Here is a 27,441-nt window from a genome sequence, read left to right as displayed (position 1 = left end):
CGATGTGACGTTATTTTAACCTCAAATGTTTTCTGAGCGAAAGCTTGTTCACTATGACGTCATATTTAACCGCCACACGAATGACGTCAGATGTGCGCGACTACGAGCGTTCTGAAATACAGTTCAAAATGGATTAATGCCCAAGATATTTTTGCATGAGTAACTGAGTGCAAGCTTCAGACGCACAGACACCCGGGCCTGTGATCCGCGTCGTTACAGGGTGAGTCTCATTCCATGTGCATGCACAATAGCAGAACGATAACCCAGCTCGAGTGATTTGCTAAGCTAGCTAGCTAGTTGTGTAAAGGTCTGAAAGGGCATCCCATCCGGCTGTATTAGACCCGACTCTCTGAGCACAGCATGGAGGCGGAATATTGTTGCTGTTATACACAAGACTGTTTTATCACTGAGATGAAGTGTCCGTAAAATACTGATTTACCATCCCGTTTACACATCCATTCAGATACCCAGCACCACAATGCTGCACCTGAGGGCCACAGTGCCCAGGAGACCTGGCTCTCTCAAGACTTTGCACCAGTTCCTGTCACTCAAACCTCTGACTCGAACCATGAGCAACGCTTCCATCAGCTGCAATCACAAACCACATCAGAGCCACCTTTGTCCTGTATTTACACCTCATGGCCTCTACTCAGGCAGCCCTCATACTGTCAATGTCAGACCTCCATGCAGACGGGCGTCCAGCAGCAGTGTGGATGGAACTGGTTTGTATGGGAGCCTATCAGACTCCACCCCGATCCATCTGACCGAGCAATTACTGGTCAGTGTTCAGCAGACTACTGGACTGCCCTGGTGGGCCAGTATCATGTGCACCACGCTGGCTCTTAGGACCCTCATCACTCTCCCCCTGGGCGCCTACCAGATGGTCATCATCGCAAAGGTCTGTGTTAAACTGAGCAGAAAAAAAAGCAAATACGTTTAATTGTACTTGAATTTACACATGCAACACTGGTCAGGCGACTAGCCCAAGTAAATCAACACCATATCCTAGGACCCCAGAGTTCTTTGTTTTTCAGTCAAATATGTGTTTTGACAAGATTGACTCATCCATTTTGATATCCTAGTTTTTTATAAATAAGTGGTACTTTTTACCAAACAGGTGAGAAAAATGTATTGCAGTGCAGATATCAGTAGGTTATGTTGATTTACTTATTCAGTTTTCTATGATGTTTCAAAGTTCTTGCATTATGAAGTTCACAGACAATATTTTCATTCCTATCACCATATTTTTATGTCATATGTATCTAAGTGATTTGATGAAACCCAGGACAGAGCTGTAGAACAGTGTCAGTGTCTGTCTTTATGCCAGCTCAATAATCCAGGTAAGAAAATCACAGAAAGTTGAATCAGTTCATCTGGACACAACCTTTATTGAGATAAACGTGTCCAGATGAACTGATTCAACTTTCTGCGAGTGTCAGTGTCCGACAAGCCAACTGGGAGATGCCAGTGTAGTTTTATCGACAGCAGGGGGCAAACTGGAGTCACATGTCTGCTAGACAGTTCTTCCAGAGGACAGAAAAGTCTTGGTCTTTATTTGATGGAAACAAATATGGACTTGTCACGTTGAAGCTTTTGTTATTGGAAGACTCCCTCAACATTGACGTCCAAAGGTCATTAGACCACAAGCCAAAATGAATTGTTTGAGTAAACTGTGTTCTTATGTTTATCTCGATTGCTTGTGGAACAATGTCAGGCATCCAGAATCAGTAAAAAAAAACAAAAAACCCACCACCACCCCCGCCTCCCCAAGGACAAGCTCCCTCTGGAGTTTTCCTTTTTAAGCGTTCTTCATTCCCACACCAACCTCCAGCTCTACATTCTTACTTGTTGGCTAATAGATTCTACCAACCCATTGCATTTCTTCAGTCTCTACGAGTCTCAAAGACACAAACACGCCCACTGTGAAAAACAGTCAAAAATCTCCCCAAGACGCTAATAGTTAAACATAAACACACGACTGAAGAAGAATACGAGAATGTATGTGACAGTATTAGATATATACAAAAATGAAAGCGTGAGGAAATGTAAAAAGGAATTCTTAACTTTGCCAGATTTGCTAAAAAAAAGTGCAAGATTAGCGTCTACAATTACAGAAGAAGTGTGCATCACTACCTATTGGCATGATCACATCTGCAGCGGGCCGGTCATTAGTGTAAGGACAAAATATATGTACAGATATGATCACAAATCACTTTAAAAATGATTCACATTGTAAATGTAGATATCTTTTGCATGGAAGTGCATGTGCATCATTCAGTGCATTCTTCATTGAATTAACCCTCTCAGATCTCCAAGTAGAGGTATGCACTGAAGTGTGACTTGTGGAAGTATCCATGTGCATTGTTCACCTCGTGTTTTGAAGATAGATGCACATTAGCACGCATGCAGAAGTATACTCAGATGTGAGTCAGTCTTGATAAATGTGGGAAAGGTTACTCCTACTGTGCTGGTTGGCTGAAAGCACATCCCACATGAAAAAAGGGAGTCCTTGACATTTTTAGGGTCAGAGAAACTTAGTGAAGTGGGAACAGAGCCAAAGAGAGAATTTTTAGACTCCAAAGACACTCTATCCTTAAACAAGCACACACTACTTTGTAAACCAGGAGATTTATGAAGAGTACTGTGAGAACACTGATGGAGATTTTCGACATTTTCATTCAGGTGAGGTTTTAGAAAATAAGATTTTAGTTTGCAGAGAAGAAGCTGCTGGTTATAAAGTGAGTTGACCAGTTTGTTAGAGTTGTGTCTGGTTTAGCGGTGGAAATGATAAAACTTCAGAAAAAGTCAAAGTTAATCACATGCTACACTCGTCAAAGTGCAAGTAATCAGATGCTGCTTTCTGTCAAAAGAGTACAGGGCATTGGCAGAGTATTCAAAGACCAAAACCATGACTGCTTAAATCACTTTTTGATTTACAAAATCGATCTCTCCATGGAATGGAGAGGGGGTCAACTTGGGGTCAACTATCCAAAGTAACGGGGGGTGCGGAAGAGAGGTGAAGAAGAGAGTGCAGGCAGCAGGGTGGAGTGGGTGGAGAAGAGTGTCAGGAGTGATTTGTGACAGAAGGGTACCAGCAAGAGTTAAAAGGAAGGTTTACAAGATGGTAGCAAGACCAGCTATGTTGTATAGTTTGGAGACAGTGGTACTGATGAAAAGACAGGAGGTGGAGCTGGAGGTGGCAGAGTTGAAGATGATAAGATTTTCATTGGGAGTGATGAAGAAGGACAGGATTAGGAACGAGTATATTAGAGGGGGCAGCTCAGGTTGGATGGTTTGAAGACACAAAGCAAGAGACACAATTGAGATGGTTTGGACATGTGTGGAGGAGAGATGCTGGGTATATTGGGAGAAGGATGCTGAATATGGAGCTGCCAGGGAAGAGGAAAAGAGGAAGGCCAAAGAGGAGGTTTATGGATGTGGTGAGAGAGGACATGCAGGTGGCTGGTGTGACAGAGGAAGATGCAGAGGACAGGAAGAGATGGAAACGGATGATCCACTGTGGCGCCCCCTAACAGGAGCAGCCGAAAGTAATAGTAGTGGTAGTAGTAGGATCTCTCTATGGAATGTTTTCGTGTAAGACCAGAAACATCCATTTAACTTTTAATCAGACAAAACTGATTAAAATGTAGAGGCAAATGAAATTATCTCTTTTTCATAGTATACAAATCTGCATTTTTTTCATTGACCCTGGTCTGCCCACTTTATTGGAAATATTCCTCCAGATAATTTCATGTATCTAATGAGACATTCATCATCATCATCGCTGGTCACTCAGGGTCAAGTATGGCCGTCCTCCCTCTGGGTCCTTGGGTGGGTGTAGAGGCCGATCCTGGAGCCACATAATGGGAGGATGCCTGTGCATAATAGCTTTTTATGTGGAGAGGCTGATGCGGCTGCAGCCACCACATGGTCCTTGGCAGGGGGTGGTCAGTGTCCAATGGCATGGAAAACCAAGACGATTGGGGACCACCCTCTGTTGCAGTCTTCATCCGCCTTCACTGCCACTGTGACTTGGAGACATCTTCCGCCAGTTCCCCCGTTGACGTCTTTGTTGGACTGTGCGAACCTCCTCCTTGACCTATCCGCCTTGGGTGACCAGGAGCCAAGCTCCAGATCATTGGTTCACGCAAGCTTCTCCACCAGTCCAGGAGAAGTAATGAGACATTGACAAAGAAACAATGCCTAACATGTGTTTGACAACACAATAAAATCGATCTTATCGATATAAATTTAGGACAATAGTTATAGTGAAAGGAGAAGACAAGGGAAAAAAAGGAAAGGGGGAGATAGGACTAGGATGAAGGAAATAATCTGGAGAGTGTTCCAGGGAATGTGTGAGGAAGATGCTAGCAGTGTGTACCTGTGAGTGCACGTGATTAACCACAATTAATTCTAGTGTCTGAGATCCGCGACTTATCATAGTGCCTCCAAACAGCAGACAGGCTCTGCAGTCGCCAACGGGCCCTGCAGTCGTGCAGACACCCCACGACCAAGACTACAGCCAAAGCCCAAAGTACCGCAACCCCAGAGGAACACCAAGCCCACAGGGGGGCCAGGAGCCCGCACAGCAACACCCACCTCCACCCCCAAGGAGCACAAACCAGTCCCCAAAAGCACGAGACAAGCCCTCACCCCTGGGGCACAACCCCACCACCAACTCCCAGGCACAGGTACAAGGCGCACCCACAGGCCGCAGACAGCAATGACAGACCGCCGGCCCAGAGCCAGGCCCCGTGACAGGCAGAACGACACACATCTGGGATTGCCTACCCAGCAGGCAGGCAGAGGGGGCCCCATGCCCATTCCCACCTGGCACAAGGGCGAGGCCCGCCACAAAGCAGCTGGCTGGACAGCTCATCTGGGCCGAGCATACACCTACGTAGTCGAATGCACCCGACCCAGGCCATCCGACAGCAACCCCTCCAGGACTGACGGAGCCCTGCCAGCACCTGTAGACAGCCAGACATGTGGTCCCCACACACCCGCGGTGCCCATCACTGAGAAGCCAAGCAACAGGAGCAAGTCCAACAGCTGCCCCCAGGGTCCGAAATTAACACTCTCCGCCCGCCAAATGTGAGTAGGTTTTCTGATTGGCGAGTAAATCTCAGAAGCCTACCCGCCACATGGCGAATAACAAAAAAAGTGACATCCAACCACTTGATCCCCTCCATCTCTCTCGCTTTCGCTCTCTCTCCCCCTCTCTCTCTCCTTAGCAACAGCAATAACAGCAACAACAATAACAGAAATTAACCAACCAAAGTGCATTAGAACAATAACATAGCAACAACAATAACAGAAACCAACCAATCAAAGTGCATTAGAACGTTTCTAGACACCACTGGCAGGTAACATTACACACACACTCGAGAGGAACAACAACAGCAGCACTCATCAAACTCGGTACTAGCCTACTCTATTCTTTTAACTAACGTTAGCGAGCAACACCAGTTACATGGCGATATTTTAGAAGACGCAAAACCACCATCAAGAAGACAACCATGCCCCGAAGAGGAGGAAGAAACCACCGTCACCACCAAACTGAAAAAAAGAAAGTTTAGTGAAAAGTGGAGGTATGACGATAAAGGAGCTGCGAGAGGCTGGCTGGAGTATAACATACAGACCGTGATAAGGAGTTGCTCCGTCTGTCGCCAGGATGCCAAAACCCGCATCAATTCATTTGTCATCGGTAACAAGATAATGAAGGTAGAAAACATCAAGGAACACGAGACCTCTAGATGGCACATTACCTGTATGAAGGCCTCTCGGGCTCAGTCGGAGCCTGTCCTCGCAACATCCCCCGTAAAGGCGCAAATCGCCATGTCCGAGCAGACCAGCAGGAGAATGCAGAACATGTTTAGGACTATGCATGCCATTGGCAAGAAGGCCAGACCACCAGTTGTCATCTAGAAATATCCTTTTCCAGCGTAAACAACGTGCTGGCTGTAGCTAACGTTAGCCAACTAGCACTAGTATGTGACACCTAGCTATGACTAACGTTAGCTGTGTGCTAGCTTCAACACCATAAAACAGGTTAAAACTGATTGGCGGTCCAACCTCAACTCAGACACACTCTCGGATCTACTGATCGTGCAGCTATCATCTCCCGAGATCAGGGAGTATGACCCAACCAGTGCTGTTGATCTGTAGCACCAAGACTCTGTCAGGAGCAGGAGGCCAGACTTCATGGACGGTGCAAAGAGAGTGGCTGCTCTAGAGTGAGAAGTAGTCTGGGACTAGGGATGGGCATGTGGAGTACTCGAGTAGTTACAATAATACTGCAAATAAAACATGAAATCATACTTGTAACATTTTATCTTTTAACCATTGGCTAATTTTACATAAAAAAATTTTTGCTTCAGATCTGCTCTTGTCACATTTTTAAAAGCTTTTATTCAACACAATACCTCATTCTCTCATTGATATGTACTGAAAACGTATATATGGCACAAAAAAGGCTACAAATTATTTTGGCTGGTAAAAAATATGCTTGGCCGGTAGATTTTTTTTTCATCTACCAGTCCCCTTGGCCGGTAAGCCAAAAAGTTAATTTCGGATCCTGGCTGCCCCCCACCTGCAGCCTACACCCAGAGGCCCCCTACACCGAAACGCCACCCAGGGGCCCCCAGAAAACACCTGGCAGTGCTCACTGTGGCCCTGCCGGTATGCAGCAGCCAGGACACAGCACTGAGGATAGAGCAATCCACCTGGGCAGGGGTCCCCCCAGCCGGCCACCCACCCACCCACACTGCGATCCTCCCATCCCAGTAGTCCTGGTGCTTAATGTGCTGTAGTGTTGTGTCTGGAGTTAAGATGGTAGGGTGTGGTGGTATGAGTCATCCAGGTTCGTCTGACCCGAACTCACACACCTCCTGCCCTACTGGGTGTTGTTTGGAGTATGGTTTGTGTGGATGGGTGTGTGTACTAAGCTAGTGTGATTGGAATTAAAATTTCAGGTCATTGTTGAGGTGCAAGCAGGGCCAGGAGCAGCACACACTATTGTCTTGAGCCATGTTGCCGGGTAAAATGCTGTGATGTGTACCCATTGGTGATGATAGAAGCCGATGGTGATTTGTACAGAATTTTAATCCATTGAATGAGTGATTCTCTGAAACCAAATTTCTTGAGAGCGGAGAAAGGATGTCCAATTAACTTGTTTTATCTGTTTCCATAGTAACCATTATGGTTGTCTCCAGCCAGGTGGGGGCGCTGCAGACTGAGATTGCAGAGCTGGCGAAGAGGCTTCGCTATGAAGTGTCTGTCCGAGCCAAAGAGCGTGGCTGGACAGAGCAACAGTGCCGGTAAGGAGCAAACTTCATCACAAACCACCAGGTAGCGAACAGGCAGGAGCAGAGGCAGGGCTGACGATACAGCTGGGAGGATGGAGATTTAGGGTTCTTGGAGCTAATATAACTTGTTATGAAGGTCACTGATCCTGTGTTCTCTGTTAGTAGCAAAAATTAAACCTTAACGGTTGATGCCTGTTTATAGAAAGCAGCAGTGATGAAAGTTTGAATTACAAAAAGATTTATGTTGTCAAACATTCTGATGAATGTAAAGAACGCTTGGTTAAAACTTGGTGGCTTTCTTATATGTACCATTTATTGTATAAACTACACAAGTGCCTTTTAATGTTCTAAAAAGAGACTTTAAAGAGTGGAAGTGACAAAGAAAAAGGGTACCACTTTACAATTAGTATACCCTTATAAAGGATTTGTAAATGGTTTATAATTAGGTTGTTAACACTTAACAAACCATTAATAAACACGTTATAACAGTTTTCATACATCAATGCGGGCTCACTATTTGGCAAGATCAAGTTACTGCTACACTTTTTATCTATCTTGTTGAATCTCATCTCTTGCTAGTTGCTTAGCTTGTGGCTAAGTAACCAATGAGATCTGAGGTTTAACAGTACAGATTAATGTGGGCTCACTATTTGGCAAGCAGCAGGTCAGCATTATCCTTTTTATCTAATTTCTTTTTATCTAATAAAACACGGGTTGTCTCATTTGCCCATACTGTTCACTGGTACACACCTGACTTACGTCAGCTCAAGGCTATAGGTCGGCACCTTGAGAGGCTTTGCACCAAGACTGGACTTGCTGTTCACAAATAAATGTATTCAGATAATATACGCCATTACAAAAATTCACTTTCAACAGCTAAACATCCTATTATGCAAATATTATTAGTACAGTTGAAGGGAATACTGGAACTCTCTTCGCCACAGTTAAAAGTTTACTAAAGCCACCTGAAACCAATATGAACAATAACCTTTCTAATGAATAATGCTCTGCTTTTTTGAAGTTTTTCAACTCCAAAATTAGAACCATTCATGAGCAGCTAGCTTCTGCTAACTTCATGCAAACTGACTTACAATCAGCAAGTGCCATGAAACTGTCCCCATCTACTGTCCTATGTGACTTCAGTCTTCCAACTGAAAATCACATTCCGAACTTATTACCAAGTCTAGCACCTCCACATGTCACCTGAATCAAATTCCTACAACCCTAGTTAAAACATGCCTGCCCTCTATCATCTCCTTGATAACCTCCATCATCAACTCCTCTCTGTCCATTGGTACAGTTCCCCCTTCACTGAAGGTTGCCATAATCAAACCAACTCTGAAAAAAACTTGATTTAAATTCTACTGACCAAAACAACTAATGGCCTATTTCCAATATACCATTTATCTCCAAAATCCTCAAGAGGGTGCTTACATCTCAACTCAAGTACCTTGATAACAATAATCTCTTTCAACAGTCTGGCTTTCGCCCCAAAAATGGCACAGAAACAGCCCTGGTTAAGATCACTAATGACCTCCTTCATGCAGCTGACTTCGGTCTACTTTCTATCTTCATCCTCCTTGACCTCACCGCAGTCTTTGATACTGTATCCCATCAGCTTCCCATGGATGGTCTGGCTAGCATTGGAGTTGGGGGGACTGTGTATTGGTTCGCTTCCTACCTTACAGACAGGACACATTTTGTACATATTCAGAATTACTGGTCAGAAAGTTTGGTAGTTCCTCGTGGAGATCCACATGGGTTCAGTGTTGGGGCCACTCCTGTTTATTATTTACCTTCTCCCTTTAGCAACATCTTCCAGCACTATGGTATCCACTGCTATGCTTATGATACACAGCTTTATGTCTCCACTAAGCCCACTTCCACTCTCCCCCCCCAGTACCCTCACTGCTTGTCTCCATGATATACAGATATGGATGACTGACAATTATCTGAAATTCAACAGTCGTAAAACTGAGCTACTCCTCAATGGCACTAAATCTACATGCTCAAAAACTAATATTTTCTCACTCCCTGTTGCTGGAACAACCATACCTGTCTCCACTCAGGCTAAGAGCCTTGGTGTTATCCTAGAATCTAGATAGTACCCTTTCCTTTTCCAGTCATATAAACACTGTTTCTCGGATTACCTTTTTCCATCTGCGAAACATCTCCAGACTACACCGTGCTTTAACACAACACTCCACGGATGTCTTAGTCAATGCTTTGGTCACATCATACATTGGCTACTGCAGTGTGATCCTGGCAGGCATCCCCAACAAACTTATTCACTGACTTCAACTCATCCACAATTCTGCAGCACGGATTATTATTACATGTTCAGAGTCCACTGAGCATGTCTCTCCCCTGCTGATTCAATTACACTGGCTCCCTGTGTCACAGCGGATTAATTCTAACATTTTATTAACATTCAAAGCTCTTCATACCCTGCTTATCTCAAAGACCTCCTTCAGACTTATACGTCATCATGTACCCTGCGGTCTTCACCAGCAAGTCTACTGGTACCACCAGCCATCAACCTCAGCACAATGGGTTCCAGGGCTTTCTCCTGTGCTGCACCCAAACTCTGGAACTCCATTCCCCATCACATCCGCTTACTGGACTCCATTACAGAATTCAAAACTGCTCTTAAAACCCACCTTTTTTAAACTACCATAGTCACTTTAACAGCATTAATAGCATCAGATTAATCTTTTTTTTAAGTCCTGCTGATTAACGCTCTCTTGCTTGTGTGTTTTATTGTTTTTTACTGCTTTGTTTTATTGTATTTGATGTACAGTGACCTTGAGTGTCATGAAAGGGGTACTTTATTCATCCCCAAGGGGAAATTGGGTATATAATGTGTTAGAACAGCTTATTAATGGTTTATAAAGTGTTCACAGCCTAATTAATAAACTAATTATAAACCATCCATACCCTTTATAAAGTTAGTCTTATTGTAAAGTTGTACCAATATAAGATATATGGAGTGATGATGAAAATGGAGGGTGTGCTTCAATTATCAGGGCATCACATTGCTCAGCCTCCTTGGGAAAGTCTACTCTAGGGTGCTGGAAAGGAGGCTCCGACTGATTGTCGAACCTCGGATCCAAGAAGAACAATGCGGATTCCATCCTGGCCATGGAACAACGGACCACCTCTTTACCCTTGAGGAATTGCTGAGGGAGGCATGGGAGTTTGACCAGCCAGTTGCAACAAGCCATCCAGTCCTTGTATAACCAAAGTGACAGCTGTGTCTGCATTCTCAGCACAAAGTCAAACATGTTTTCGGTGGGTGTCGGACTCCACCAAGGTTGTCCCTTGTCTCCCATTCTGTTTGTGATATTCATGGACAGGATCTCAAGGTGCAGCCATGGTGAGGAGTGTGCCCATTTTGGGAACCTCAGAATTGCATCTCTGCTCTTCGCAGATGATGTGGTTTTGTTGGCTTCATCAGAACGCGACCTCCAGCGCGCATGGGAGAGGTTTGCAGCTGAGTGTGAAATGGCCGGGATTAGAGTCAGCACCTACAGGTCTGAGGCCATGGTTCTGTTCTGGAAAATGGTGGATTGCTCCCTCTGGGTTGGGGATGAGTTGTTGCCTCAAGTGAAGGAGTTCAAGTATCTCAGGGTCTTGTTCACGAGTGAGGGTAGGATGGAGCGGGAAATTTACAGGTGGATTGCTGCAGCATCAGCAGTAATGCAGATGTTGTACCGGACCGTTGTGGTGAAGAGGGAGCTGAGCCGGAAGGCAAAGCTCTCAATTTACCAGTCAATCTTTGTTTCAACCCTCACCTATGGTCATGAGCTTTGGGTAGTGACCGAAAGGGTGAGATGGCGGATACAAGCGGCTGAAATGAGTTTCCTCTGTAGGGTGTCTGGGCTCAGCCTTAGAGATAGGGGGAGGAGCTCGGACATCTGGAGGGAGCTCGGAGTAGAGCCGCTGCTCCTTCACATTTAAAGGAGCCAGTTGAGGTGGTTCGGGCATCTGATTTGGATGCCTCCTGCGTGCCTTCCTTTGGAGGCTTTCCAGGTACATCCAACTGGGAGGAGACCCCGGGGTAGACCCAGAACTCGCTGGAGGGACTACATGTCCAATATGGCCTGGGAATGCATTGGGATCCCCCAGGAGGAGCTGGAGGGTGTTGCTGGGGAGAGGGATGTCTGGAGTGCCCTACTTAGCTTGCTGCCACTGCGACCCGACCCCGGAGAAGCCGCTGATGATGAATGAATGAATGAATAATTTGTCAAGTGACTTGAAGTGATGCGATTTTATCATTGTACATTTTGTTATGTCTCAATGGCATTTACCTTCACACTGTTCTTTCAGGCACCAGTTTAAGAAGAACCTGCGTCGCATTGTGTCTGAGCTTTACATCCGGGACAACTGCCACCCCTTCAAGGCCAGCCTGCTGGTGTGGGTCCAGCTGCCCATGTGGGTGTGTCTCTCCTTGGCCTTGCGCAACCTCAGCTTGGCACGCTCCCAGTCTGGAGCTGGTAATTTTCCATTACTCTGGTTTTAAAGAAGTTTGATAAGGCACTAGCGGAGAGGTTTCTGTTTAAATATCACTGGAGTAAAAAAAAAAGAAAAGAAGATTTAAAGTAGTATTCATTTTGCAGCATCAGTTTGTAATCCCTGGAGTCACACTGAATGCTTTGTTCATACGTCTGTTTGAAAGTGCTTCACAACGAAAACCCGTTATCGTTTTTTGCTTGTTGTTCTTGGTCTGTGTCCGTGTCCATGTGTGTGTGTGTGTGTGCGCACGTGGCGCTTGTGTTTTGTAGCCCTGCAGTCAGAGCTAACAGCAGGGGGCGCTCTCTGGTTCTCTGACCTTACTCTGCCCGACTCAACCTGGATCCTCCCTGTCACCCTTGGACTCACCAACCTGTTCATCACAGAGGTGAGAGAGAGAGAGAGAGAGAGAGGGAAGAGAGAGAGAGAGAGAGGGAAGAGAGAGAGAGGGGGGGGGGAGATGGAAGATAAAGACCTCAGTTGATTGCAGGAATGTCCTGTATCCAGTAAAAAAGGTTAACTGTATTGGGTCCTAGAGACCTAACGGGGGTCAGGCTTATCAGTCTGTCTGTTGGGAGGGGTGGGGGCTCATTGATGGGCATTCATACATGTGTGTTAAGAGTTAGTGTATGTGTGTGTCTTAATGTGTGTAACATGTCCCTGTAACTCTGAGTGAATAAAAGAGTAAAGGTAAAGGTTCTCCACCCTCCTCAAAGTTGTGAGTCCACAGTGGTGATGGATCCCATCACAGGGGAGTCAGTCAGGGAGTCAGTCAGGTGCCTTATGTGGCACACAGGCGCAGATTTGAAAAACAAATCCATTTGTTTTTCAAATCTGATCTTTGGGACTGACTCCATGATTTGTTGTAACTGACCTGATGTCTGTTCAGGCAGCTGTTGTTATTGTAGCTGTAGTTATTGTCGCTGTAGTTATTGTAGCTGTATTTACTGTCGATGTAGTTATTGTAGCTGTAGTTATTGTAGCTGTAGTTATCGTCGCTGTAGTTATCGTCGCTGTAGTTATTGTCGCTGTAGTTATCGTAGCTGTATTTATTGTAGCTGTAGTTATTGTAGCTGTAGTTACTGTAGCTGTAGTTATTGTAGCTGTATTTATTGTAGCTGTAGTTATTGTAGCTGTAGTTACTGTAGCTGTAGTTATTGTAGCTGTATTTATTGTAGCTGTAGTTATTGTCGCTGTATTTATTGTAGCTGTAGTTATTGTCGCTGTAGTTATTGTCGCTGTAGTTATTGTCGCTGTAGTTATTGTAGCTGTATTTATTGTAGCTGTATTTATTGTCACTGTAGTTATTGTCGCTGTAGTTATTGTAGCTGTAGTTATTGTCGCTGTAGTTATTGTAGCTGTATTTATTGTAGCTGTATTTATTGTCACTGTAGTTATTGTAGCTGTATTTATTGTAGCTGTATTTACTGTAGCTGTAGTTATCGTCGCTGTAGTTATTGTCGCTGTAGTTATCGTAGCTGTATTTATTGTAGCTGTAGTTATTGTAGCTGTAGTTACTGTAGCTGTAGTTATTGTAGCTGTAGTTATTGTCGCTGTAGTTATTGTCGCTGTATTTATTGTAGCTGTAGTTATTGTCACTGTAGTTATTGTCACTAGTTATTGTAGCTGTAATTATTGTAGCTGTATTTATTGTAGCTGTAGTTATTGTAGCTGTATTTACTGTCGCTGTAGTTATTGTCGCTGTAGTTATTGTCGCTGTAGTTATTGTAGCTGTAGTTATTGTCGCTGTAGTTATTGTAGCTGTATTTATTGTAGCTGTATTTATTGTCACTGTAGTTATTGTCGCTGTAGTTATTGTAGCTGTAGTTATTGTCGCTGTAGTTATTGTAGCTGCATTTATTGTAGCTGTATTTATTGTCACTGTAGTTATTGTAGCTGTATTTACTGTAGCTGTAGTTATTGTAGCTGTAGTTATTGTAGCTGTATTTATGGTAGCTGTAGTTATTGTAGCTGTAGTTATTGTCGCTGTAGTTATTGTAGCTGTAGTTATTGTCGCTGTATTTATTGTAGCTGTAGTTATCGTAGCTGTAGTTATTGTAGCTGTAGTTATTGTAGCTGTAGTTATCGTAGCTGTAGTTATCGTAGCTGTAGTTACTGTAGCTGTAGTTATTGTAGCTGTAGTTATTGTAGCTGTAGTTATTGTAGCTGTAGTTATTGTAGCTGTAGTTATTGTAGCTGTAGTTATTGTAGCTGTAGTTACTGTAGCTGTATTTATTTTAGCTGTATTTATTGTAGCTGTATTTATTGTAGCTGTAGTTATTGTAGTTGTATTTATTGTCGCTGTATTTATTGTAGCTGTAGTTATTGTAGCTGTAGTTATTGTCGCTGTATTTATTGTAGCTGTAGTTATTGTCGCTGTAGTTACTGTAGCTGAATTTATTGTCACTGTATTTATTTGCATCTCATTTGCTTGTGATCTGAGCTGTTCAACTGATACGCGTCTACAGAACTATTGGTTTGAATCAGAACAAGCCATACGCGAAAGTGGTTAAGAATTTAATTTGAAAAAAAAAAATCTGATTCCACGTGTCTTTTTTCCCTGTACAGACCACAGAACATAACCATGTACAAATCAGAGATGTGAGAAAAGTACCAACACAGGGATCGTTGGTTCGAATCCCTGTGTTACCTCCGGCTTAGTCGGGCGTCCCTACAGACACAATTGGCCGTGTTTGTGGGTGGGTAGCCGGACGTGGGTATGTGTCTTGGTTGCTGCACTAGCGCCTCCTCTGGTCAGTTAGGGGCGCCTGTTCGATGGGGGGGGGGGAACTGGGGGGAATAGCATGATCCTCCCACACGCTACATCCCCCTGGTGAAACTCCTCACTGTCAGGTGAAAAGAAGCGGCTGGTGACTCCACATGTATTGGAGGAGGCGTGCGGTAGTCTGCAGCCCTCCCCGGATCGGCAGAGGGGGTGGAGCAGAGACCAGGATGGCTCGGAAGAGTGGGGTGATTGGCCAAGTACAATTGGATAGAAAAAGGGGGGGAATCCTCCCCAAAAAAAGAGATGTGAGAAAAGGATTTGGCCTGGCAGTCTGAACACAGACTTGACCACACTGTTCATGAAGCCGATGTGGAGCATCAGAATTGTGATGACATTGTTTCTCTCCTTTCCTCTCCTGTCAGTTCTTCGCCCTGCAGAGATTGGAGGTTTCTCGTTTCCAGAAAACTGCGACAAACTTCATCAGAGCTTTCTCGGTGGTGATGATCCCTATCGCTGCCACAGTGCCATCTGTAAGTGTGTGTGTGTGTGTGTGTGTGTGTGTGGGCCCTGTGTGATGGCCTGGTGGCCTGTCCAGGGTGTCTCCCCGCCTGCCGCTCAGTGACTGCTGGGATAGGCTCCAGTATCCCCACGACCCTGAGAGCAGGATAAGCAGGTCAGATAATGGATTGATGGATGTACTTGGCCAATTACCCCACTCTTCTGAGCCGTCCCGGTCTCTGCTCCACCCCCTCTGCTGATCCGGGGAGGGCTGCAGACTACCACATGCCTCCTCCCATACATGTGGAGTCGCCAGCCGCTTCTTTTCAACTGACAGTAAGAGTTTCACCAGGGGGACGTAGCGCGTGGGAGGATCAGGCTATTCCCCCCCAGTCCCCCCCCCCCAAACAGGTGCCCTGACCGACCAGAGGAGGTGCTAGTGCAGCAATCAGGACACATATACCCACATCTGGCTTCCCACCCGCAGACACGGCCAATTGTGTCTGTAGGGATGCCCGACCAAGCCGGAGGTAACACGGGTATTCGAACCGACGATCCCCGTGTTAGTAGGCAACGGAATCGACTGCTACGCCACCTGGACGCCCTAAACTGAAGTAATCTTTCACATTTTTGTGAGTGATCGCACGGTGCGACATAAAAAATAACAATCACAAAATAACACTGGTTAAACCAGGCTTATAGCAGGGCTCCCCAATTACTTTTCCCCAAGGGCCAAGTTATGTCATGCATGCCAAGCCAAGGGCCACAACATCAGGGTTCATGCCAAGCCAAGGGCCACAACATCAGGGTTCATGCCAAGCCAAGGGCCACAGCATCAGGGTTCATGCCAAGCCAAGGGCCACAACATCAGGGTTCATGCCAAGCCAAGGGCCACAACATCAAAGTTTTTTTCCATTGCGCCAATAAAAGTTTTTCTATGTGCAGATGTTGTTATTGCTGCTATTACAATTATTATTATTATTAGTAGTAGTAGTAGCAGTAATAGTAGTAGTAGCAGTAATAGTAGTAGTAGTAGTAGTAATAGTAGTAGTGGTGGTAATAATTTAGGCCTGGGATTCTTAAAGCCTGTGTTGAGGGTCACACAAGAAAAATAAAAGCACTCTTGAAACAAAAGTCCAAAACCAACCATTTAACTATGAACAAAAATAAATGGATGTTCATCCACCAGTCAGTGGGAGAAGGGAGAGCGATGGGATGAGGCAATCCTTCTCATGTCAGGCTTGTACTCTGTTGTGGCAAGCCTGAGGCACTGGCCAAGATGTGCACTGGAGAGTCTGTTTCTTTCCTGGTTCTCGATCGAGTTCTTTGAAGAAAACGATGACTCACATGTGTACGTGGAGAGGAAAATTGTGAGTAGGAGCATTTCAATAGCTCTCAAGTTTCTGAAGTGAGCTTGGGGAACCACGTTGATCCAAAAGTTACTCACCCCAACGCCCTTGTGTTGTGCTCTGAGCAAATCAGATGTTCCCCATCTCCAAGACCTCCATCTGAAGAGTTGCCTCGTCTATGAAAGGTACCACCAGCCTTTTGGCCTCTGCAGTCCACTGGCCGTCAGCCAAAATGGAGAATGGCTGTCTCAGGAAGAGGAGGATGTCGCCTGAGAGTTTAGGGGAGCTTACAAATCGTTCCTTGAAGTTTTCTGCCAGGCTCGTCACGAAATCCTTCATCGCTGGATCCTCCCGCATTTCATTCTTCTTGCAATACTCGTGCAGACGTGGAAAGTGCAACTTCCTCCTGTGAATGTCTCTCTCCAAAAGGTTCAGCTTTGACCGGAAAGCTTCGACCGCCTCGGACATGTCTGCAACAGTGTAGTTCTCGCCCTGTAATGGCAGATTAAGGTGATTTAGATGAGACATGATGTCACGCAACAAAATAACACATGCCATCACCTCATTGTCACTTAAAAACCTCTGATATTCTTGGGCTTTTTGGCTCCGTAATCCGGATAAAAATGACACAAGCTCATTGTGCAGGTCGCACACCCTCCAACATCCGGCCTTTGCTCAGCCAGTGGACATCATTATGCAGCAAAAGGTCCTTGTGTTTGGCTGACATTTCCTCCAGCAGTGCTCTGAAAAGGCACTGCTGCAGACTAGAATGCTTGTGAACGAAATTTATGAGTCTCATCAAGGTATCCATTTACTCATTTCCCCACACAGTTTAGCGCACAACACTGATTTGTGAGTGATGCAATGAAATGCTAAGGGCGCTTGGTTAACAGCTGCAAGCCTGGTTCCAAGTCTTTGTGTTGTCCCACCATTGACCAGAGCCCCATTGGTGACAACAGACACAATCTTGCTCACGTCCAAGCCATTCTTCTCAAAGAACCGTGTTAACTCATTAAAGACGATTTCCCCAGTTGTGCGCCCAGGCAGAGGAAGCAAACAAAGGCGCTCTTCCCGAAAGGTCTTCTCATCAAAAAAACCTTGAGCACAGATAGCTGTTCCATATCGGTTCGGTCACAGGACGAGTCTATGGCTAGTGATACGGCTTCTGCTTTCTTCAAATCAGTGAGTAGATTGGGAAAACACTCCTCCACTAAAAGTTCTACTTTTCTTGTTGCCGTGTTAGCCGACAATGGCACCTGCTTTAACAGCTCCACAACCGTTTTCTTGTTTTTCTCATCATGACTTAAAACTTCACCATCCATATCAGTTGCACACGTTTTAATCAGCTCTGCATCAGTGAATGTCTTCTTAGCTTTAGCAAGGTTGCATGAAACATGCAGTGATGCAGCTGTTGCACTCCCTTGTGTCAATGTTGATTTACAGATAGTAGAAAGGGAGTGTTTGTACGATGTTATCATATTTGCTAGTTTGTTTGTGGTGATCTGATTTCGTAGGGTAGTTGGCATTAAAACTGGCAGCATGCATAGTGTTGGAAGTGCTACTTGAGATGATCTGCTGTGCAGATAGCTACGGTCTGCATGCATATCAAACATTTCGGTGTGGCATTGGTGTGGTCCGATAAAATAAAACAAAACTGATCAGATCAGTCAGATTTGAACTGACAGTGTTTCTGGTTGGCTTTCCGCTTTTTCATGCAGGCCATTGTTCTTGGTTTAGGACCGGTATTATCTGTGACTTAACTAGTGAGTGGCTCTGTCTAGTCAAGGACCGCGGAGAGCGCGGAGTACGCCTTACGTCCACACGCTCTCTACAGCATTGGTCAAGTGTACGGTGTGGTGTGAGGTCAAAATAGAGCAGCACGCACTTTATTTCACATGTTATGACAGGTGTGATAGTGGCAATGGGTTGGCGCGGGCCAGACATTTGGCTCTCGCGAGCCGAACCTGGCCCGTGGGCCACTTATTGGGGTTCAGGGGCTTACAGTGAAGGATTTACAATGTTACAAGTTCATTTAGCAGATGCTCTAGATATTTGTCGAGGTATAGTCTGCTGTCAGTCTTTTGTTTTTAAGACCGAGCAGGCGGAATGCAGTGGGTCTGAAAGAAAGAATGTATGAACGTTAAAAAGCTATAGGGCAACCCTGTTACATCCCCCTAACCCCTCAACAAATCACCTGGGAATGACAGGCTTACTGGTGGATTTTATAAGTCTTTCCAGGATGATCTCACAGAATTTCTTCATTTTGTTTTTAGGGAAGCAGTTGACTGAGGAGCTCTTCCTTTGAACTGTGATTTGCTCGTCCTCCCAAAGTCTAACCAGCTGTAGGGACGTTAGGATTTTATCTGTATCTTATCCATACTCTTGTCGGCCCAGTTCTTTTTCAGTACTAAGATTTTTTAAAATTATTTTTATGAAAAAGAATAAATCCAGAACAACATCAGAATTGATTTGTATTTTAAATACAAGTAAATACTGTCTCTAGAGCAACAACAGTAATGTTCACAACAGCAAAGTCAATATAAACTCAATAATATCTCACTGGAACGAAATCTAAAATGTCAGTAAAATAAATAATGTTCGTCCAGGTAGAGTAGCGGTCTATTCTGTTGCCTACTAACACAGGGATCACTGGATCCAATCCCCGTGTTGCCTCCGGCTTGCTTGGGTGTGTCTACAGACACAACTGGCCGTGTCTGTGGGTGGGAAGCCGAGTTTGGGTATGTGTCCTGGTCGCTGCACTAGTGCCTCCTCTGGTCAGTCGGGGCACCTGTTCGGGGGGAAGGGGGCCTCCACATATATCGGGGGAGGCATGTGGTAGTCTGCAGCCCTCCCCAGTTTAGCAGAGGGGGTGGAGCAGCGATCAGGACAGCTCGGGAGAGTGGGGTGATTGGGGAGAAAATGGGAGGGAAAATAAATAAACAAACAAACAAACAAACAAATGCCCTGTGGTAGCCAGGCGGCCTGTCCAGGGTGTCTCCCCACTTGCTGCCCAATGCCTGCTGGGATAGGCTCCAGCATCCCGTGACCCCGGTTGGGATAAGTGGCTTGGATAATGTCTGAATGTTCTCATTCTTCCAGATCATGGTTATCCAAAGGAGTTGAATCGAGTGCAATTGGACTTGGTATAGATCCGTGAAGACGTTTTGCCTCTCCTCCAAGAGGCTTCATCAGTTCGTGCCTTTCTGACTAGACCAAGCTAGTCTGACTGGCTGGTGATGAAACTCAGATATTTATCCTCTTGGATGAGAGCCGAAACGTCTTCACGGATATATACCAAGTCCAGTTGCACTCAATTCAATTCCTTTGGATGGCTTGGATAATGGATGGATGGATAAATAAATAAAATTCCTGACATCAAAAGCAACGACCAGGACACATACCCACATCCGGCTTCCCACCCACAGACACGGCCAATTGTGTCTGTAGAGACGCCCGACCAAGCTGGAGGTAACGCAGGGATTCGATACGGAAATCCCTTTTAGTAGGCAACAGAATAGACTCCTACGCTACCCGGACGCCCAGCTTTTTACTTTTTATTGCACTGACAGTAACAAGCGTAGTTGTCATCAACTCCAGTAATCTTTGCGTTATCTTCACTTCAGCTGGTTTACTGTGTCCAGCCAGCCTCTCCGCTCTGCTGTCGGCTCCATGTGTGTGCAGCCTGCAGTGAACCTGCACGGAGCCTGCAGCCCCGTCCCATGCAGCGAGCATGCAGCGAGCCTGCACCGAGCCTGCACTGAGCCTGCACCGAGCATGCTCCGAGCCTGCACCGAGCCTGCTCCAAGCCTGCACTGAACCTGCACTGAGCCTGCACCAAGCATGCTCCGAGCCTGCAGCCCCGTCCCATGCTCCGAGCCTGCACCGAGCATGCTCCGAGCCTGCTCCAAGCCTGCACTGAACCTGCACTGAGCCTGCTCCGAGCCTGCACTGAGCATGCTCCGAGCCTGCACTGAGCATGCTCTGAGCCTGCAGCCCCGTTCCATGCAGAGAGCATGCACTGAGCCTGCACTGAGCCTGCGGCGCCCCCCCCCCCCATGCAGAAAGCATGCACCGAGCCTGCACTGAGCCTGGACTTAGCCTGCAGCCCCATCCCGTGCAGAGAGCATGCACTGAGGCTGCACTGAGCCTCCACTGAAGCAGTGGGCAGAGGACAGCACAGAGAAGCAGCATGACCATAAATGATAAAATAGAAAATCAATACGTGGCGGTCAATGTTGATATTGTGGCGGGCCGCCACAAATAAATCCATGTATGGGAAACACTGAAGTTTGCTTATCAGATTACCTCCTCTTTAACCCCAATTTGTGAAATATGCACACGCGCGCACGCACACACGCGCACACACACACAATCATTTTTTTATAGAATGTGTTAAAGCACACTACCCACACTACCCACACACGACTCCTTAAGGATTCAGTCATAACCCTGCAGGTGTGGGTTAGTGCTCCCCACCATCCTCATCAGTCATGTTGTGTGTGCATGTGTGTGCAGGATTTTGAGTGTGTGTGTTAGCGAGGAGTCTGTTCTTGAGAAAATATTTTCATTTCTACTGTGTTTCTAGCTTGTGTGTGTGTGTGTGTGTGTGTGAAGGTGAATGGAGCAGAGAAGGAGAAGACTCGAACCTTTACACACACTCCTCCATACACTTGTGCATACATGCCTGCATAATGTTCAGACACATACATTCCTGTCTGGAGATGAATGCACATCCAGGCAAGATGTGATAAGATGAGCAGAGAAGGTTGTATGTCTGTATATGAGAGAGAGACAGACAGAGAGCAAGACAGAGAGAGACAGACAGACAGAGCAAGACAGAGACAGAGAGAGACAGAGAGACACAGACAGAGCAAGACAGAGAGAGAGCAAGACAGAGAGAGACAGAGAGACACAGAGACAGAGAGAGAGAGACAGACAGACAGACAGACAGACAGACAGACAGACAGACAGACAGACAGAGAGAGCAAGACAGAGAGAGACAGACAGACAGACAGACAGACAGACAGACAGACAGAGAGAGCAAGACAGAGAGAGACAGACAGACAGACAGACAGACAGACAGACAGAGAGAGACAGAGACAGAGAGAGAGCAAGACAGAGAGAGACAGACAGACAGACAGACAGACAGACAGAGAGAGAACTGTGTGTTCATGTCTGAGGGTCAGAGATGTGGACAGATAATAATAAGTGGATGGAAGCGTTCCAGCCTGTGTTACAAACAGTACACTCACTCATGTCACTTCAAGGCCCTCGGTGTTTTATCCACAGCTGCTTGTTGATATTGGGGGTGTCATGTTATTGTGTCTCTCTGGGAACTTGGACGCACACAAATAAGTTATCTACACCAACAGCACCAGGAGCCTCCCGGTGTTGTTGGTGTTGTCAGATAACTTATGTCTCCCTTCTCATTTTGGGCCAATTGTCACTCCAAGCAGTCCTGCTCTCTTTGCTGCTGAAGAAAAGGTCAACTTTAGGGCGTCCGGGTAGCGTAGCGGTGTATTCCGTTGCCTACCAACACGGGGATCGCCGGTTCGAATCCCCGTGTTACCTCCAACTTGGTCGGGCGTCCCTACAGACACAATGGGCCGTGTCTGCAGGTGGGAAGCCGGATGTGGGTACGTGTCCTGGTCGCTGCACTAGCGCCTCCTCTGGTCGGTCAGGGCGCCTGTTTGGGGGGGAAGGTAACTGGGGGGAATAGCGTGATCCTCCCACATGTTATGTCCTCCTGGTGAAACTCCTCACTGTCAGGTGAAAAGAAGCGGCTGGTGGCTCCACATGTATGGGAGGAGGCATGTGGTAGTCTGCAGCCCTCCCCGGATCGGCAGAGGGGGTGGAGCAGAGACCGGGACGGCTCGCAAAATAGGGTAATTGGCCAGGTACAATTGGGGAGAAAAAGGGGCAAACCCCCCCCCCCCAAAAAATAGAAGAGGTCAACTTTATTCATCCCTGAAGGGAAATAAAATTGAATAGCAGCAAGCAGATTCAAAAACGGGTCAACCACGTAAGACTAGGTTCAAGACTAGGTAAGAATACGCTCACTTTTCCTGGAACCAGGCATAAAATGGTGTCAGGCATCGTTTAGCTTCTTACAGACGAAAAATTCTGACCGCTTCAGTATCGAGAAACTTCAAACTTCACTGACTCGTCTGTCTGGACTTCAACACACTCCAATGGGACAGTCCTGTACTCTGGACGTATGCGGAATAGACTGCTACGCTACCCAGAAGCCTGATTTTGGTTATATTATTACAGTTACTATGTCAGGTAACGTGTTACCACCTGAAATGAAGTGATTATTGTTTTTTTTTTTTTTAATAATTCATCCGCACCACGCCACTTCCGCCAGAGAGCCACCAGAAAAAAAATGTCCCCCTGAGATGGCTGCGATGGGGGCAGTCAGCCTCTACGTTCTCAAAATAGTTATACTCCCATCACTCTCAGTTTATCAAAGAAAAGGAGAGGAACATAATAGTCAACTGCGATCATCTGTGCAGTGTGAGATCGACACCGTGGCTTTCGGGGGAGCTCACTCTGAGCGTGCCTCAGGGAGGACCGACTGTGACGCTTGCTTGCAAAGAAAGCATCATAGCTGCAAGCATGTAGGCCTACTTGCTTTATGTCAGCACATCTGATATATAATAATCAGTTAATAATCAGTTATAATAATCAGCAAGAAGGTCCTGGGTTCGAACACCGGGGTAGTCCAACCTTGGGGGTCATCCTGGGTCGTCCTCTGTGTGGAGTTTGCATGTTCTCCCCGTGTCTGCGGTGGGTTTTCTCCGGGTGCTCCGGTTTCCCCCACCATCAGAAAGACATGCATGTTAGGGTTAGTACTCCCGTCTGTGCCCCTGAGCAAGGCATGGCAAGACGAACCTGGAGTTGGTCCCCGGGCGCTGCACGGCGGCTGCCCACTGCTCCTAGCTACACAGCTAGGATGGGTGACATGCAGAGAGGAATCTCCCCACGGGGATCAGTAAAGTATCTCAGTATCAACTCACACACAGAAGAGCACAACAACTTCTCGGTACGATTGAGACATCAGATGTGAGGGTCACGTATCAACAGACCAGCGTAGTGAGTCAGCGCCATGGTCAAAGTGGGCCCCGGCCTGCCCATCCCAGTCACACGTCGCATAACATCCTAATGGCAGCAGCGAATGAAGGAAGTTAAAACACGAAGCTCTAAAGAGACCAGCGACAGCAAAGTGCACCGCATAGTTGACGCCCAAATGAAAAGATCAGTAGCAGACCGCCGTGCTGCAGAAGAGGAGTCACAAGAGCAAGGCCAAGCTAGTGACAGACTGGCCTACTTAGCAACATCTGGCGGCGGAGCGCCATAACAGATGAAGACGCTATTGGTGACGACGCACCCGCACATAAACAATATTATTTATGTCTGCACGTAGCCCTTACAAACACAAAACACGTGTGGAGATGAGTCCTACTTACCTCATAGGCACGCTCCTCGGGCTTTTCGCTGTGTGACGTCGTCTATTCTACTGGGTACTACGCAGTAGTGCACATGTCAATCATTACGGCGGGCACACCTTTCGAACATACCGTAGACACAGTGCTCGAGGTCTTTGATACGACAGTGGCGAGATGAAGAGGGGTCCGTGCATGCGGGCCCTAAACTGTCGCATTGTAAATACCAACAAAAATAGGTCAGGCTGCTCATAAGGCAGCGTTTCTCAAAGTGTGTGCCCCCCCCCCCACAGAGGCATGACAGGGGGGACGACGTGCATGACCGGGGGGGGGGTGTAGTGCAGAACTACTGTTTTGACGTCGGACTCTTCTTCATTTTCACGGTGGAACAGTCAACAAAACATGCTTCATGAGACCGACCGTCTGTAGGATGACAGAACGGAGAGATATTTGACAGGGACGAAAAGAAAGACAGACGATGCTTCCGAGACAAACAAGACAAAGTGCTTAGCTGACTGTCCTCGACCAAAGACCACGCTACGAAAATATGACGAAGCCTATCTTGCTCCAGGGTTCACGGTGAATGTGGTGGGCGATGAGGAGAGACCAGTGTGTATTTTATGTCTGAAAACTCTGGCAGCTGGTAGTATGAGACTAAACACATGAAGAAGACACTTAGAGACATTACACCCCAGTCACGTCAATAAGCCACTCGAGTTCTTCCAGAGAAGACTTGGTGCATACCGTCAGCAGGAACATGGCTTTGTAAAAGCTGCATCAGTGAACAACAAAACACTAATGGCATCGCACAAAGTCACATACAGAAATGCCCAGTGCAAGAAACCACACACAACAGCAGAGGAGCTCGTACTTCCCGCAGTGTTAGATATGGTGTCAGCCATGTTTGATGAGACAAGCGCTGCAAAATTGAAGGCTGTCCCTCTGTCCAATGATACAGCTGCAAGACGTATATGTGACATTTCAAATGACCTTGAAGAACAACTCACTGAAAAACTGAAAGACAAACGTTTGGCCTTACAAGTGGACGAGGCTACTGACAGCAATAAAGACTGCTTGTTTATTGCTTAGGTTTGCTTTGTCACGTCAGAGTCACTGTGTGAGGATTTGCTGTTTTGCAGGTACGTCCCAAGTAGAGCGACAGCTGATGAGCTCTTGAGGCTTCTTAACTGTTACCTGACAGAACACGGGCTGACGTGGGAGAACTGTGCAGGCGTTTGCATGGATGGTGCACAGACATGGCAGGGAAAATGAAGGGATTGCAGGCACTAATCAAGAGGGTCTCACCAAATGTGCAATGGACGCACTGTGTCATACACAGAGAAGCGCTAGCATCAAGACGGATTAGCCCCGACCTAAATGAGGTTTTGACCGATGTTGTTATGTGGTCAATTTCATCAAAACAAGACCCCTGAGAGTACGGCTGTTCTCTGTACTTTGTGAGGAGATGGGAGCTGAACATTCACCTGTGTTGCTTCACAGCGAAGCTAGGTGGCTCTCGCGAGGTAAAGTGTTGTCGTGAGTCTTTGAGCTCAGAGAGGAAATTCAGGTGTTTCTGGAGGAGGAGCGTATGCATGAAGTTGCAAGCAAGTTTAGTGATGAACAATTTCTGATGAAACTGGCCTATCTCAGTGATATATTTGGAGAGCTGAATGAATTAAATCTCCAGCCTCAAGGCAGAGACAAGCACCTGCCTCACCTGGCAGACAAGATCAGTTCATTCACTCGAAAGCTTGAGATGTGGGGCAGGCGACTTGATCAAGGAAATACTGATTTCTTTGAGAATCTGGGGGAATTTGTTGAAACCAGTGATTTCATGTCTTAAGGAGCACATCTCTTCCCTGAGAGGATTCTTTCAAAAATACCTCCCAAACAACAGTGCTCAGTATGACTGGGTGACAGATCCATTCAATGCAGCAGCACCTGCTGATTTCAGCTCTGCTGAAGAGGACCAGCTCATGGAGATGACATCTGACTCCACCCTGAGGCTGAGCTTCACAGCTCAGACACTGAGTGAGTTCTGGCGTGGTGTGGAGAGGGAGTATCCAGTCATAGGACAGAGGGCTGTGGGCATTCTGCTTCCCTTCGCCACATCCTGTCTCTGTGAGATGAGGTGGGCTTTTCTGCTGCTGCCTCAATTAAAACCCAGTATAGACCTAAGCTCAACATGGAGCATGACTTGAGAGTGGCAGTGTCAAGTCTGCAAGCCCATTTTGAAAAGACGTGCAGTGCAAAACAGGCTCTGCAGCACTAATGCAGTGACAAGACTTGAGCTCTCACAAACGGACTTGCTCACTGTTTTTCCCAAATATCAGCATTTGTTCTTTTTTTGCACAGATTGAACTTTGTTATTGTTCTAGCAAAGTGATTTTTATTCAAATTTATTTCGTTTCTCTCTGTTCTTGAAAAAAAGCCCACAGACTGGTGGAGCAGTCTAGTGACAAACGTCACAAAAAGAGGTTTGATAAAGTTGAAGTGGAACTTGGGTTTGTTATTTGCACAACAGAAATTACTGAAAGAAAAGTGAAAGGAATGTTCATGATCTTGATGTTATTTAAATGAAGTTAAACTTGGCCCATTTTGTCACCATTTTGTTGGGGCGGGGGGCATGAACATTTTTCTCCCTCCAAAGGTGGGCATGACAGAAAAAGTTTGAGAACCACTGCTATAAGGGAGCCAGTCGTTTCTTTTTACCAACTAGGTCCATCCACTCCAGATGAGTGTACAGGAGTTTTAGGGAAAAATTTGGGGGATTTTATGTGATGTGTGCTGTTTCCATCAACTCTTTTTTATTCAAAACTACACTGTGAAAGTTGGATATAAACATCTCTCTCTCTCTCTCTCTCTCTCTCTCTCTCTCTCTCTCTCTCTCTCTCTCTCTGCAGAGCATAGCACTGTACTGGATGACTTCCAGTTTGGTGGGACTGGGCCATAACCTCCTCCTGCGCTCCCCTCGTTTCCAGAGGCTTTGTCACATCCCTCCCCTTCCCTCCCACTCCAACACACCCTACCGGGACCTGCTGGCCTCCTTCCAGGCAAAGTTCTTCAAATGAGGACCAAGAAAGGAGGAGGAGCTGACTGGCGGAGACGCTCCTTCTGGCCTGTTCAGTCCTCTCATCAGAGAAAGACGGTTCCGTCTGTCAGGAAGAAAAGACGGTGTTGGCGAGTTGTATTTCAGTGGATGGACACAAACGGCGAATTGAAATTCAATTCTTTGGTTGGGATGAAAACCTTGGGAAACCGTTTGATACCAGGCTCCATAGTGGACAAGCTAACATTTCACATCAAACCTGCAAATGATTCAGTAACTTGACATGTGGGAGGAAATAAATGCAGCATTGCTTTCACTGTCAGTGTTTCTGTCTGTGGCCTCTCCCCACGTATTTAACCACCAAGACCCCAGGGTCCTGGTGTCTCTGGACCTTCTCCACGTTGTGTTTCTCTGGACCTTCTCCATGTTGTGTTTCTGAAATGTGGTTAGTATCGGAGAGGAATCCAAATCTTTGCTGGGAACCTTTTTTTTTGCATTGTGTTCCTGCATAAGAGATGTTATTGTAACAGTGATATTTATGAGAAAAGATCCTGTG

General features: G+C 46.2%; 1 protein-coding gene across 2 annotated transcripts; it reads left to right on the top strand.

The window, feature by feature from the left end:
- The first annotated feature begins 98 nt into the window (after window positions 1–98).
- Window positions 99–27,441, top strand: LOC130120440 (cytochrome c oxidase assembly protein COX18, mitochondrial). Of its 2 annotated transcripts, XM_056288979.1 has the most exons (7): window positions 99–220; window positions 464–898; window positions 7,219–7,319; window positions 11,637–11,803; window positions 12,092–12,207; window positions 14,967–15,074; window positions 26,740–27,441. In XM_056288979.1, the coding sequence occupies exons 2-7, from the start codon at window positions 479–481 to the stop codon at window positions 26,905–26,907; spliced, it is 1,080 nt and encodes a 359-aa protein (XP_056144954.1). In that variant the 5' UTR covers window positions 99–220; window positions 464–478; the 3' UTR covers window positions 26,908–27,441. The 2 variants fall into 2 exon arrangements, with proteins under 2 accessions (XP_056144954.1, XP_056144959.1); XM_056288984.1 differs by lacking the exon at window positions 14,967–15,074.

Source organism: Lampris incognitus, chromosome 1 (genome assembly GCF_029633865.1).
Source record: "Lampris incognitus isolate fLamInc1 chromosome 1, fLamInc1.hap2, whole genome shotgun sequence".
NCBI lineage: Eukaryota > Metazoa > Chordata > Actinopteri > Lampriformes > Lampridae > Lampris > Lampris incognitus.
This window is presented reverse-complemented; position numbering and strand designations above follow the sequence as displayed.